This window comes from Haemaphysalis longicornis, unplaced genomic scaffold, assembly GCF_048455015.1.
Source record: "Haemaphysalis longicornis isolate Haplotype H1 unplaced genomic scaffold, Haemaphysalis longicornis Haplotype H1 scaffold_10, whole genome shotgun sequence".
In the NCBI taxonomy this organism is placed as follows: Eukaryota; Metazoa; Arthropoda; class Arachnida; order Ixodida; family Ixodidae; genus Haemaphysalis; species Haemaphysalis longicornis.
In genome coordinates this window covers 133846380-133859772 of record NW_027526204.1, presented here as the reverse complement: position 1 = coordinate 133859772, position 13393 = coordinate 133846380, and the positions used below count along the sequence as shown (strand labels likewise).

Below are 13393 nucleotides of genomic sequence, written 5' to 3'. Positions count from 1 at the left end.
GGTGTAGCAGGTGTGAGATAAATAGCAGTAAAAGAACCGCAGTAACAAAAACACACCGCAACGAAATTTCGTGCAAATTAACCAGAAACGAATGTTCCATCAAACTATAGAGAGAAAGACTTTATTGAATTGTCCTGCGGGGGGAAGTGGGCGGGAGCCACTCAGGGCCTGCCCCCTCCTTGACGTTTCCTAAGTCGTCCCCGAGACAACGCCTTGCGGGCGTCTACGAGGTCGACGCGCGGAGGGTCGTCGGGTGTGATCCCTCAGACCTCCCGTCGGCGCCTCCCTACGCTTCTGCCCTGCAAGAGCAGCCTCGAGCCGCTGGACTGCCCGGAGTTGAACATAGTCTCTACATTCCACTTGGAACTCCCTGACAAATGCGCGTTGAGGGTAAACCACATCGCTTGCACGACTCTCGCCGGAGACGTATTCCTTTCTTTCCTTTTTCTCTACCGCATGCATTTGAAATCTCACCCTCTTCGCGTTCCCATTGTTGCCTGATCTCGCAAAAAAATAAAAAATAAAAATAAACGCGACATGAACTGTTGAAGTCCGATTGCCCAGTGAACCCGGCAAAAGTCGCGTATTGTCAGTACCCGGGCACTTATAGCTGATTTCATTGTCACCAAATACCACGTACAGTTTTATTTTCTCTTACTATGATTAAGGTCCCCAAAGGTGGGAGCTACACACCCAGTAACAAAGCCTATACTAAATGACTGAACCCTGGCGTTGTGTCGTCCCTTTTTTTTCTAAACACGCAGGGGAAAAAAGGTGGATTGCGAAGACCTGCCGGATATTCGACTTCATTTATGGACCGACAAGCCTTAGTACAACGACAATGGTGGCTGTAAAGAAAGGAAATAATAAAACTGCAGCTTGGAACAAAGCTGAGTCAGAACTTAACCTCCCTTGTTATTTTGTATCTCGAAGGCTCCGCACAACAAGCGCTGAAAAACAAAATTGGGGCAGCTTACACTAGGGGTGTCATGCGTCGGAAACAGTGGAGCTGCGATTAAACCTAGTTTCTTCCGGTTCTGCTAACTGTTGCTAGATCTTGCTAGGCTCTGCTAAGTTTTTTTTAGGTTTTGCGATGTTCTTGTTAGGCTAGGCTAAGTGTTGAGGTCCGAATTATATCAACGGTCCGAATTTTCGGTCCGAATTATATCAACGGCAGGGTGTCGAACCGGAACCGAACCGAACCGAAAACCGGAAGTGAAGAGGTATTTTTGCCGGAACAGAACCCGAACCCGAAGCGTTATTTTTGAACACGCTGAACCCGAACCGGAACTTAACCGAAAAAAGAAATAACGGTTACCGGTTCACGCCGAAACGGTTCGACCCTCCGCTGTTGATATTGCACAGTCAATGCAATTCAGGCCTTTTTTTCTTTCACGTACCATCCACTTCGTACCCGCTCGCGCACTTTCCCCTCCAGACAAATGAAAACAACCACGCTCTATGTAACAACAGGGGGAAATGAACGAGCGTAGTGCAAGCTGACCAAACGAATTGTCGTTCTCGGCAGCTTGCAGGGGATATAAAACGACTTTGCCCTTCCCTAGCTGCGACTTTATTGGAGCAATGAGGCTGCAGGAGTGCTCCCCTGCGCAACAGCGAAAGCCCACACCCGATGTGCGCAAACTTTTTGCATTTCATAATTTGCTTAAAAGGTCCGACACCTGCAAATTGTTAATTCTTGACAAGTGTGATCGCAGGAGCTGCTCAGTGGCTAAGCCGTTTGCTGCTGACAACAAGCGGCCTCGATCTCCCGTCCCCACGACCGTTTTTCTGAAGTAGATGGAAATCGAGAACGTCCGCGTATCGAGATTTTGATCCAGGTTTAATATCACCAGCTGGTTAAAATAAGTCTGCCGGCCTGCAACCTTAGCTGCGCCTCGGAGCAGAGATATAGCACGGGGCATCAAATGCGCCAGTCTTTTTTTAAATGTGTTTACACGGAAAACTACAAAAAAGAAAAGGCTAATCTCGTTGTTTTAAAATATTACGCAAGAAATAAGTAAAACCGAATAAGTAAAAAAAAAAAGCACCAAACGTGGATATTGCCATTGCCCATCCTTTCACAACCAAACGTGTCATCAATGCGAATGAAGTGAGTTCCGTGGTCAGTTTTTCAGGACAGGTACAGTGAACAAGTTCCGTTTTTTACATATACGAATAATAACAGGTATGTCATGGAAAACTGTTAAGGTGCGCACTTATCCCTTGGCAAGAAACTGCAGCCCTCAACCTTGCCTTGGAAGCAGAAACAGTGATAAAGCAGATGACAGGTGCAGAAAGGCAGGCCGGTACCTCACACTGTCCCATTCACCAAGCGATCATCCTTTCTGCTTGTTCTACAGTTTTGTCTCTTGCAGATCTGCTTTTTTTCGAAGGTGCACTTGCACTAACTGCCCAACCCGCTACATTACTTCTACTGCTACTCGTTCCGGAGGGGAGTATTCTGCTGTGGACGAATTAAAGAGCGTCTACCCAAAAAGTCCCATCTCATGCTCCGCGCATCAAATTTCTCTTTCATTTTGTAACAGCATAATCAACTGTGATAAGATTCCGCAATGTAGCACACGGAACGATGGCAGGGGTTCAGGCGGTACGATGACATACTGATTGTAATGCACACATCCAGGTATAGCTATCGCGAAAGGAATTGCAGTGGTCAGAACAATAATGCAGTGACTGAGCGGTAACTAAAGCTTACTTTTGACAAAAGCGTGGCTAACACATTCGATAAAATGACAGCTAACAAATTAATCAGGGTGACCAAATAATCTAATTCACTGGTAGTATTTATGTACCTGTTGTAGGTATTTTCTGTTTTCTTACAAATATAAAAAAAATGTGCGCCAATGGTATTAAGCGCTGGTATTTGAACGTGCCAGTACGCAGGCCTAAATTTAAGGCTTCAAGGTTAGCGTGATGGGCGATTACATAGCGACGATTGCTATTTCAACAATAAAGGAAAGGGCAGAAAATATATCCCAGCATCATATATCTTGGCGGTGGCTTTATGAATAGCCGCAAGGACAACATAAAGTCTGGGCGAGAAAGGTGGTAAATCGTCGCCACTTCATCTGTTTTTCTAATATCTCGTAATTGTTTAAAGTTTGCTTTGCAATTGCGCCACTGCCCTTGGGGAACAGCAGCATTTTGAATTTTTGTTTGTATTTTGATTTGACTGTCGTTTTAAACTACTAAATGTTTTTTTTTTTCTAATTTCAGTGATAATTCAACTCATCGAACCGGTTCGCGAACCGGTTCGGTACGTGATTTTGTCGAACCGGAACTGAACCGGAACGAAATGATTTCGCCTGAACCAGAACCGTAACCGAACCGGTATTTTTTTCGGTTCGACACACTGATCAACAGGCTCCTCTACTACCACATCGTGTGGGTGTTTCTTCGCTTTCGCTTCTTCTCCTTCGGAGATAATGAATTTATCATACGTATTTCTAAAACCAGCCGCATCTCCCGAGAATAAGAGTGCTAGCTGCGCCTGTTCTGCTCACGTGCAACCACGTTCACGTGCCTCCGCCACGCCCTCTTCTAGCTTTGTTTCCCGCGCTGTTTACGTGAAGAGGCAACGCGATGAACACACCTACTCAGGAGGCCCGTGTTCAAATCCCACCCTAAGGCAATTGTTTTTACTTGTTCTGTGCAGTGGCAGTCAATATCTGTACCTCACAACAGTGACGATGTTTGCAGAATTGGACACTTAGGTCTTTCGCATTTAAAAAAAATTCACCCCACCTCCCCGAAGGGAATCGTGAGGAAATGCGAATGCATTTCTTTTGCGCGAGAGTGCGCGGAATTTATAATTAATGAGGAGACGGTGATTTGTAGCGTAACCATTTATTTAACACCTGTTTGTGTAGTCGTTGTACTTGATGGCCACGATCACTGCCTTGTGGTCGGTAAAGTGCACAGTCAAAGTGTCTTTGAGAAGAATGCGGGCGTGGGAGAGTGGGGCGAGCGTCGAGAGGAGAAGCACCGAAGCACCGCGCCTACCCTCGCCTACACTCTCCCACACACGCGGGAGCTCCGGCGAGCTGCCGCGATGCGAGCGCCCTCACACGCCCGAGAGCGCTCCTCCTCTCCACTCACTCGCCGCTGATCCGCCCGCACCACCTGCTCCGGTTGCTAGGGGAGAGGAGGAGCGCGCGCGCTCGCAGCTGTTGCTATGGGAGAGGGGGTGAGAGCGGAGAGATAACACCTGCGGGCGCGCGGACGCCGCACGGCGCCTGACATGGCTCGACTAAGAAATGCATTCGCATTTAAAAAATCAGGGAGGCTTGAAGGAAAGGAAGGGGAGGACTTGAATGGCGAAGCTGTTGTAGGTGAGCATTGCCAGACACATAATTAAGTATCAGTATCATTGTTTATTTGCATAGTTGCGGTGCTAGTAATCGTCGTCATATGCATCAAAGAGGTGGTCGCCTTCTTCGCGGTGAGTGGTAGATGCAAAGTCATCCTCCCCATTGTTGACTTTCACCAGCTCTTCGTCATCGATTCGAGGCAGCGATCTGTAAATCGCCTGGGGATGATTGGCACACTCGTAGCCATGCCTCCAATTATCCATAATGGCATCTAGAAACTGTGGCGGCTCCGGTTACCTGTCCCAAGCGGGTGTTTTCTCACCTTTAGCTTTAGCGATGCAGTTTTCTTCATTGTACATTCGCGGTAGCGCTTGACGACAGTGCTAAACTGTTTTTTTTGTGAGGTGGTCGCCGCATAGGCACGCGATCCCGAGCGCTCGCCATTGTCGCGCTCCTCAGGTTTTATGCCAGTGTTTTATTTTTGCTAGAGTGACTGCGCGTGCCGAGGACACTCTGCGGTCGCCGCGAGGCGTGCCACGAGCGCTCGCATTTTCTTGGTATTTTGTCCTGCAGACGGCAAACTTTGGCTTGTACAAATACTCCGCCGTTAAAATTACTGCCTATTCTATTGAACGGCAAGATAAAAGTTAGCAGGAAAAGAAAGTTCTATCTGCTGATGTGAATGTGCCCTAGCAAAATCTCATTAACATACACAAAGAATAACAGCTGGACTATAATGGAGCCTTGCGGCGCACTATACTCCCGGGGACTTATGAACAAACCTCCAGGTTGAGATCGAATGCGGAAAGGCGGGATATTTTTCGAGGCATGGAAAAAACGGAGGATTACTGGTGTTTGTGGGTTTTCCGCATTGTTTACCAACCACCCTGCTTCACGTCTGCAACCAAGTCGACGTAAATCGTGTAACATGAGGGCCATGCCATTAAAATGATGATGATGGTTGGGTTTTTATGGCGCAAGGCCGACTAAGGGCAAAGAGCGCCAGAGAAAAGGTTATTTAATGAAGGTCATTAAAATGGAAGTTAAAAACTCTGTAGGGGGCAAACATCAGTCAAAGTTTTTATGTTCACAAAAAACACGCGTTGTCGGATGCTGCCGCAGTAGTGACATTAACCGTGACAAATTCCGACGCGGTGTCGCCAAATATAAGCGTCGTATGAAGCTTTTGTGGAAGAACTCTTTTACATTTTTGCCGAGTCACTGAACCGTGGTGCAGACCGAGTTGTCCAGTTATAGAGAGTGCACATCATGCACGTGAAGCTACTTGGCGGCGACTCCTGTAGTTCTTATCTGCAGCGGTAGCTGAAATCAGGTTGTAATAAAAATTCTCTTTTTGACAGATACACAGGCCAAACTTTTCGCACTTAACTAGCCAAAGAAAAAAAAAATTTCCCCGCATTTCCCCGAGGGGAAGAATGTGAAAGTGCGAATGCATGAGTTGAATTTGCGCGGTTCGGTAATGTTCGCGAAAGAGAGATCACACACACGCACTCAACTACAAAGAAAGAAAGATGCATTTATTCACAGACACCTATTTGTGTTGTCGTTGTACTTGATTGCTAGAGCGGATCTCAGCTTTGAAATTTCGTGTCAGTACTCTAGCCCTTCTCACGCCCGATTCCTGGCCAATCCCCCACGTGGGTATGTGCCATGTCAGCGGCCAGGCAGCGCGCGCCCATCTCCCCCCGTTGCCAAGGAAGACGAGGAGATTCCTGGCCAATCCCCCACGTGGGTATGTGCCATGTCAGCGGCCAGGCAGCGCGCGCCCATCTCCCCCCGTTGCCAAGGAAGACGAGGAGCGCGCGCACCCGCAGCTGTTGCTATGTGGACGGACGGCGGTCGCCGGAATTCAGGGTCGCTTATAAAGTGCATTCGCACTTAAAAGACAGCTGCAAAGGTACGTGGCCGGTTTTGTGCACTAATAAAATTGCGCAGCAGTCTGCATAGTTACCGCTGCCGGCTCCACGAGGAAAACCCAAAGATAAAAACTCGCGAGAAGACAAAAAGGAAGGCTCCTCCGCGAGAAAGGGACAGGATAGCGGGGGCAACCCGTCAGTTTGCTTTCTTCCATTCAGAGCCCGGGCAATACGCACATGTGTCTGACTTTAACCACTCCTTTTTGTATGCGTGTATGTGGGGGCAGGGGGAAAGGAGGGGGCATCACTCGCAGTATAGAGGGCCGCCGTGCACCCAGCTGCTTCAGGTGTTTGGGTTTTGGTGCCGTTACCGCCCTGTCCAACTGCTCATTCGTGCCTGTTGCACAAAATGACAAAGTTCGTAGGCACGTTTTTCAGGGGCATGATAGCTTGCACTGACTTCACTGTAGTTGCCGTGCTGGTGGGCTGGTTGCAAGGTGAAAATCTGCACTCATTACCTGGAGCACTGCTCAGGAAGACGACAGCCGTGGACCAAAAAGAGCGATGGTACCGTAATGGGCTAGCCACATATTTCACGAGACATTCCAATGCGGGAGCTTGAGCGAAAAGCCTGGCGTCTGGCATCGCGTTCGCAATATGAAAACGCCTCCCCCCCCATATTGCCTTGCATTGTGCGTGCTTTAACTCTGTGGTATAGCCACGGTAGCGGAAGAGGAAGCAACGAAATTTATCGTCGTCGTTAGCTACCTCATTACACGGCGTCGTTAAAGAATAGAGGCGCGACGAGTAGGAGACAGATCGAAGCCATTCGAAAGCTAAGCGCTCCTCCAGCGGCAAGATGGCCCAGCTCTTCAAATGCGACGTGGAAGAAGGCGCCGCAGGCGTTCCGCTGGGCATTATGCTGCCTGATTCACAACCCACACGCGTGCTTAAGTGTACTCGGATGTTTTATTTTTATTGCAGGGGAAAATTTCCCGCCGTGGTTGTACTGCGGCGCTATATGTTCACTTGGAAACGACCGCGCACAAGACCATAGTCCAAGCGTATCCGAGCAAGATGTTTCACTGTGAGCCTAGTAAAACCAGATGGCGTAAGTACATCAGCGAAATGATAGCCTGAATGCGCACAGCAGAACGCTACGAACAACTTCGGTGGCACAATTAATGCAGCCGATTGGACGCGAATCATGTTAATTAATCGTGATGGTACGAATGGGCCATTCGGCTCAAAAAATAACTACACAGCGCTACGTGCGTCTGCGAAAAGTACTTTCCCATGCCACGTATTTGCAAAAAAAAAAAGTAATGGCCGCCATCAACACGTGCCATAGGAGCACAGCACCTGCGGCCGCATTGCCCGCCCCGCCATCACCCCCTCTACCTTTCCGTTTTCACCGTGCAACACCGAAGCGACCGTCCGCCGAAACGCAGCAACACCGCCAAAGAGGGAACGGAGAAACAAAATTTACAAGACAAGTAATACCCCCGTCACACGGGCACTTTCAATCGCGATTGAGTCGATCCGGATCGAGCTCAATCCGGATCGGGTGCATTCTACACGGCAGTTTCAATCGCGATCGAGCTCGATCCCGCTCGAACTCAATCCTGGTTTCTCAAGCGCGATCGAACGAAAGCGGCGATACTCTCGTCCCCGCTCAGTAAAGACACAGAAGGTGAAAACTTCAACTAACGCCACAAACTGTGTCAAATAACTTGACCCAAATAAGCGTGAGGTAACATTTACATAGTTCCGTATACCTACGACCGCGAGAAGTTACCAGACGCCGGCCGCAAGTACAATGTTAGCGCTATCTAGCGTACACGAGTGCAACCGGTGCAATTTTCGATCGCGATTGAAACGGGCCGTGTAGCAGCGGCAGTGCGTCGAGCGCGCTCGAAAACTCGATCGCGATTCACTTCAATCGCGATTGAAAGTGCCCGTGTGACAGGGGTATAAATGAAGTTTATTCATCATCATTGTCTGATTTTACTGTCTTTGAGAGTTAAGGGGCGCAGTGGCAGTGCTATATGCATGGGACTGGACGCACACGTCCCGACTCGAGTTCGGGGTAAAAACTGCTTGCAGGACTGCACTCGTGAGTACGGTAGTCACCAGTGCATGTGTTTACGAATTCATGCACTCGCGAGTGCTTTGCTCACGCATCCATGCACTCACGCGTCCTTGCACTCGCAAGTGCTGTACTCACGAGCAGAGGTCGGCGGGCTAAATCATGAGTCCACTCACTATGACTCATTTGGGCTCAATCTCACGCGGGAGTTTGAGGTTGGGTGAGCGTGAGACTAGTGTGGCATCATGACTTTGAGGCCAAGTGAGTTCGAGCCCGCGTGATCCCGAGTGAGTTTGAGCGCGACTGAGCCCGATTGAATTTGAGCCCAAGTGATCCAAAGTGAGTTTGAGCCCGACTGAGTCTAAGTCCAAGAGAGATCGGGTGAGCCCATTTGAAACTGTGCCACGCTAATTTCGTGTGAGGCTAGGAGAGCTGAGCCGGCATTCTTGCAAATTTGGGCCTCAATGAACTCGTCACGGCTTGAATATAGGCCACAGTTGTGGACACACGATTTCCCATTGAAGGGGCCATGCAGACAAAACAGAAGTTCGGTTCATTCGAAAGATTGCCTCGTTAGAATCACACTGACACCACTTTTTTGTGTAATGTAAAAGCCTTGTGGTGTGCCATAAGCACAAAATAGCTTCAGCGTGGGCCTCTCGGAAGGGTAAAGGCAGCTTTCCAGGCGTGAATTCTCCTTTCAAGGGTCCTAGCTCGACCAGGGACGCCTGTACCCATCAAAGAAACCGGTAGGTCCCCGGCGGTACCCGGATTCGAACCTGGTACCTCACGCATACGAGGCGAGTGCTGTACCTCTGAGCCATTGCTGCGGTTCGAAAGTTCCTGCGTTTTTGCAGCCGCCCCTTTCCTTAGGGGCGATTTCCTGTGCAAGCCGGTCGAACTACCCAAGCGTTTTAGTCCCACACAAGGGTCGAGCGCCAGGCCGGGGAGTCGCTTGTACCTATTTCACAGGTAGGTGACCGGCGCCACCAAGGCACACGAATGCTAATGCTGCCTTCCGCAGCCACGGTGGACGCTCAACTCGCAACCGCCTGTGGCAGCGTGGGTTGTATTCAGGTATTTAAGGGAATTGTTTGCGTTTCTTTTTTTTTTCAGCAACTCTCTGGTTAACAGTTCGGATACAGAAGACATCGATCTATCGAAATGGGCAGATAGTTCTAAGCAAGCATGAAATGATGGAACTGGCACTGTATCATCCTATGTGTCGCCTGCTAACACAGCTGTTGCGGCTTAATTTAACGGTTTTATTTTTTGTGTCTTCCAAAAATACTTCACGCTGTTGCGGCAAATGAAATATCAAGAACAGCAAAAAAGCGACCTCAAAATATTCATTTATTTGCCACGACTGCAGATCCAAAACCACCATATTATTAGAGACAATCAATTGCACCATGGCGGAAAATATTTTGTACGCATGGCACCTTGCGGCAAGCTGCGACGGATTCTTCAGCGCCGCTTTTGAAGGCCGTTTTCAGATCACGAGATCTGTAGCGTTGTAAATACAAAAAATTCTTCCGCTGCAGCGTACGCGAGCATGATGTATATAAAGCTGAACAACCTTCCGAAATAATAACACTAGCTGCTTTCCGGTCGACACACTGTACAGAGAAGAGGAAACCTTAGGCACATTTTCGGCAAACTGTGAGTACATAACTGAGGTAGCAGCGTAGTTTGAATAAATAAAGCAGAGCGGATTTTCTTTACTCAAAAAAGAAGAAAAAACGCATATACGGTAGAAAACTGAGGTCGAAAATAAGCTAGATAACTGGCGCCGTTCGAGGAGATTTTTGCCGCATAGATACGACCAAGGTCACCCGGTTGACCTTTACCTGTTCATGTGCTTGTCACACGCAGTCTCACTACTCACGTCACCCAAGACAACGCTTCCAGAGGTCAAGTCCGCCGCAGCGTTGGCAGGTGTAAGTATCAGCGTGGAATTAAGTAATCGCAGCAGTTCATTCACTGCACATGTGGCAGCCACGCGTTCGTTCAGTCGGTCGGTCGGACACAGACACAGACAGACAGACAGAGGGACGGACGGGCGGACGGACACAAAGTTTCGCGCTCGGGTGGCCGTTTTCTCGTTTAGCTATTTCCTCATTTTCTCACGCGCCCTCATTTGCTTGGTCTCCTCTGCTGAAGTTGATGATAACAAAAATGAACCGGCGCTCCTCATATCGAACAGCTGCGTATTATCAAACGAAACACACGGTCGCCTAATGCCAGGTTGTTTTCCGCAATACAGTGATGGTGCTTATCGAAAGTCTATTGTAGCAGATGGCTCGCGAGCCTATAAAAAATAGTGCTCTTCCATTATGTGAAGATTGACGTCCTGCGAAGCTGGACGCAGTCAACGGAGTGCGCGAAACAAACCCCGTTTGTTTGTAATTTGTGATTGCGAATACTCCTCAACCATTTAGCTGTTAGAAACTTAGAACGACTCGAGCTTTATTCTAGCGAACAAACATGGGGCAGTCTGTTTCCCTCCCGCGTCGCAGGCATCTTAGTGTCTGTGTAACACAAAACCCAATCCGCTCGACCAGTGAGACACCAGACGGGTCGCATTCGGCTGCGTGACATCCGCGTGTAAGCCTCCCGCCAGCACAAGGGACCTGTCATCAGTGAGGGCATAAAACCTGTAGCTTAGCATTCAGCCCGTCCCTCCCTCCCCCTACTTCTTCAATCCACGCCCCGCACATGCATGCATAAACCAGCAACCGCTAATGTGCACCTTTCCTGTTTAATGTGAAAGACACCGGCAAATAGAAGTTGGGAAAGAGGGGTCCACGGTGCCGAAAAGGAACGCCTGAGCGACGCCGAGTAAAGCGGCTTCACTGGAATTACAGGAGGGGGGGGGGGGGGGAGGTGAGGTGGTTAGACATAAAACAACTCAAGGGTGGGAGTTCACACACGATATATACAAAAGCGCGACCTCTGGCCAAATCCTCGAGGGATTCCAGTACTGTCCGGGAGTCCTCAGGCTACCGTACAACCAATCAGATCTAGGCGCCGTAAGCGAGGACGAGTGTTCTGTCAGAAAGCCTCTCTCGCGGGCCAGCATGCGCGCTGCACTCCCAAAAATAGTGGAACTTACCGGGCCACTAGCGGTGTGGGCTTTCAGCCGGTGGGGTTTGATCGGGAATTGAAAGGTCCCGGCCACATAAAGATAGCGGACATTTTTTTTTCTGCACCTCTATTCTTCTGCCACTCCTCCATCACATCCAGTGTGAAGGCAAAGCCCGGGCGAGGCGGTGCAATAACACCTGTTCCGCTCTGTAGTGTCCGGAAGGAAGAGGGCGGTCATCGTGTGGAACCTGCCTGCGAAGTCCATTCCGTCGGTTGGAAGCTGCCATGCGTAAGGCTCGACTCCGGTTGCGTAACTTCTGTACCACTAGCAAGGAAGGTGTTCCCTGCGGGAGGAGGATTAAGTTGGCACGGTTGAACGGCAACTCTCGCACCGCCTCGTCTACATTCTCGTTGCCTTCGACGCCCCCCAACGCGGGTACTTAAGGGTCACAACTTGATTTTACAGGCAAGCTGTATATTGCTATACTAAATGACAACTTAAGAACGGCACCGGAAGTTGCCGCTGTGCCTTATCACCGTAGCCGGATGTTTCTACGCGCGGCGCAAGTAGGGCGTTACTGGGAATATCTTGAACATGGCGTGAGCCGTTCCCGTGATTTTTTCGGACTTAATATGCTTATAAACGACTCCAGTGACGACAAACAAACTGCGTGAGACAAGGCAGACGATATCACGCATTCGTAGCGAACCCCTTTCAAAACGCGCGCGCACTCACGTCACGGGTCCGTCGCTTTGGCGGAGTGATACACTGCATGGGGTGGTGCCGTTCTTGAGTTGTAACCGAGTGTAGGATCCCGCGTTTCTCAACCGGAGGCGTCGATTTACTAGGTACTCCTCCTCCGTTCCTCCTTGTCACCGCTGACGCCTCTTTCGCAAGCTTTTTTTCCCCTCGCCATCACCCATGCCTCCTTCGCAAGTTGCGCAATCGGCTTTGCACCCGCTGTGGGGCGGACGCGTGTCGTCCACTCGAAGAAAGAAGTGCGAGAATCAAAGGAGCGTCGGTGCACACAGAAGCGCGAATGGGCGCGACAACAACGAAAAGCCTCAGCCGCGGGACGTGTATCAGCCGCTGTTTGCTCCTCAAGTTCCCCCTCGTCGAGTAGCTGCCAATTCCTCCCGAATGAAGAAGAGCACAGTGTCAACTTGAAACGCCGACGTCAGCTAATAACGATAATAGAGAGTTTTAGTGTACCGTTTTCTTCCTGTGCGTACGCTAAACGTTAAATTTTTGTGTTCACGGTATAAGTCGGCACCGCGAGGAAAGTTTTAAAACCGCGTTTTTACGGTTTCGCGTTGCGAAGCGTAAACGGTTACTGCGCCATCTGTTGAACTGAATGCGAAGCAACTCACTCTGGCCGAACGAGCACCTTGAATTATTCACACGCACACAACAAGCGGAACCAACCGCCTTCCTGTTAGTAATGAGTGCAAACATTCATAACAGAATACGAACATTCTCCTACATAAGTCTACTCTCTAGCGGAAGCATTGAAGCCCCGAGGTAGCTTGTTTTGGCAATCGCACACATCGCGCAGAGCAAAAAAAAAAAAAAAAAAGAGAGAAGAAATCGGGCTTGAGGGATACGTTTTATACGCCTCAATAAATATCCAGAAATACGTTTCGAACAAGCGCAACGTCACGATCTAATCGCTCGCACTGTGAGGCCGATGCAAAAGGACAACATGTAACCTTTTCCCCCACACCCGTCGCAAATTTGACACTCACTTCGCACCATTCGCGGGGTTGAACAGCAAGTCACTTCACTGTGGCGCAAGCCCAGTAGGCTTTCGGCCGCACCCACTCGGTTAAATCGTAGCTAACCGTAACTAATGCCCAATTAGCAAGCACCCGCAGGAGCACACCATCGCATTCCACCATGAAGAAAGCGCGTCAGCAGCAGACTCACACGCACACAGCTTCAAAGAATAGCAGGAGGTTCGTTCGGACAATCAGCGACGTCATGTTAGTTTCCCACACCGCCAGAG

At 49.5% G+C, this 13393-nt stretch overlaps 1 protein-coding gene across 1 annotated transcript in view; it reads left to right on the top strand.

The window, feature by feature from the left end:
* The window catches only part of LOC144160115 (peroxidase-like), a 38583-nt gene extending 37697 nt beyond the window's left edge, over positions 1-886 (top strand). The window contains exon 11 of the mRNA XM_077691721.1: positions 765-886. Coding sequence (XP_077547847.1) covers positions 765-831 — 67 coding nt within the window. The 3' untranslated portion in view covers positions 832-886. The remainder of the gene's footprint in view (positions 1-764) is intronic.
* The last annotated feature ends 12507 nt before the right edge of the window (positions 887-13393 follow it).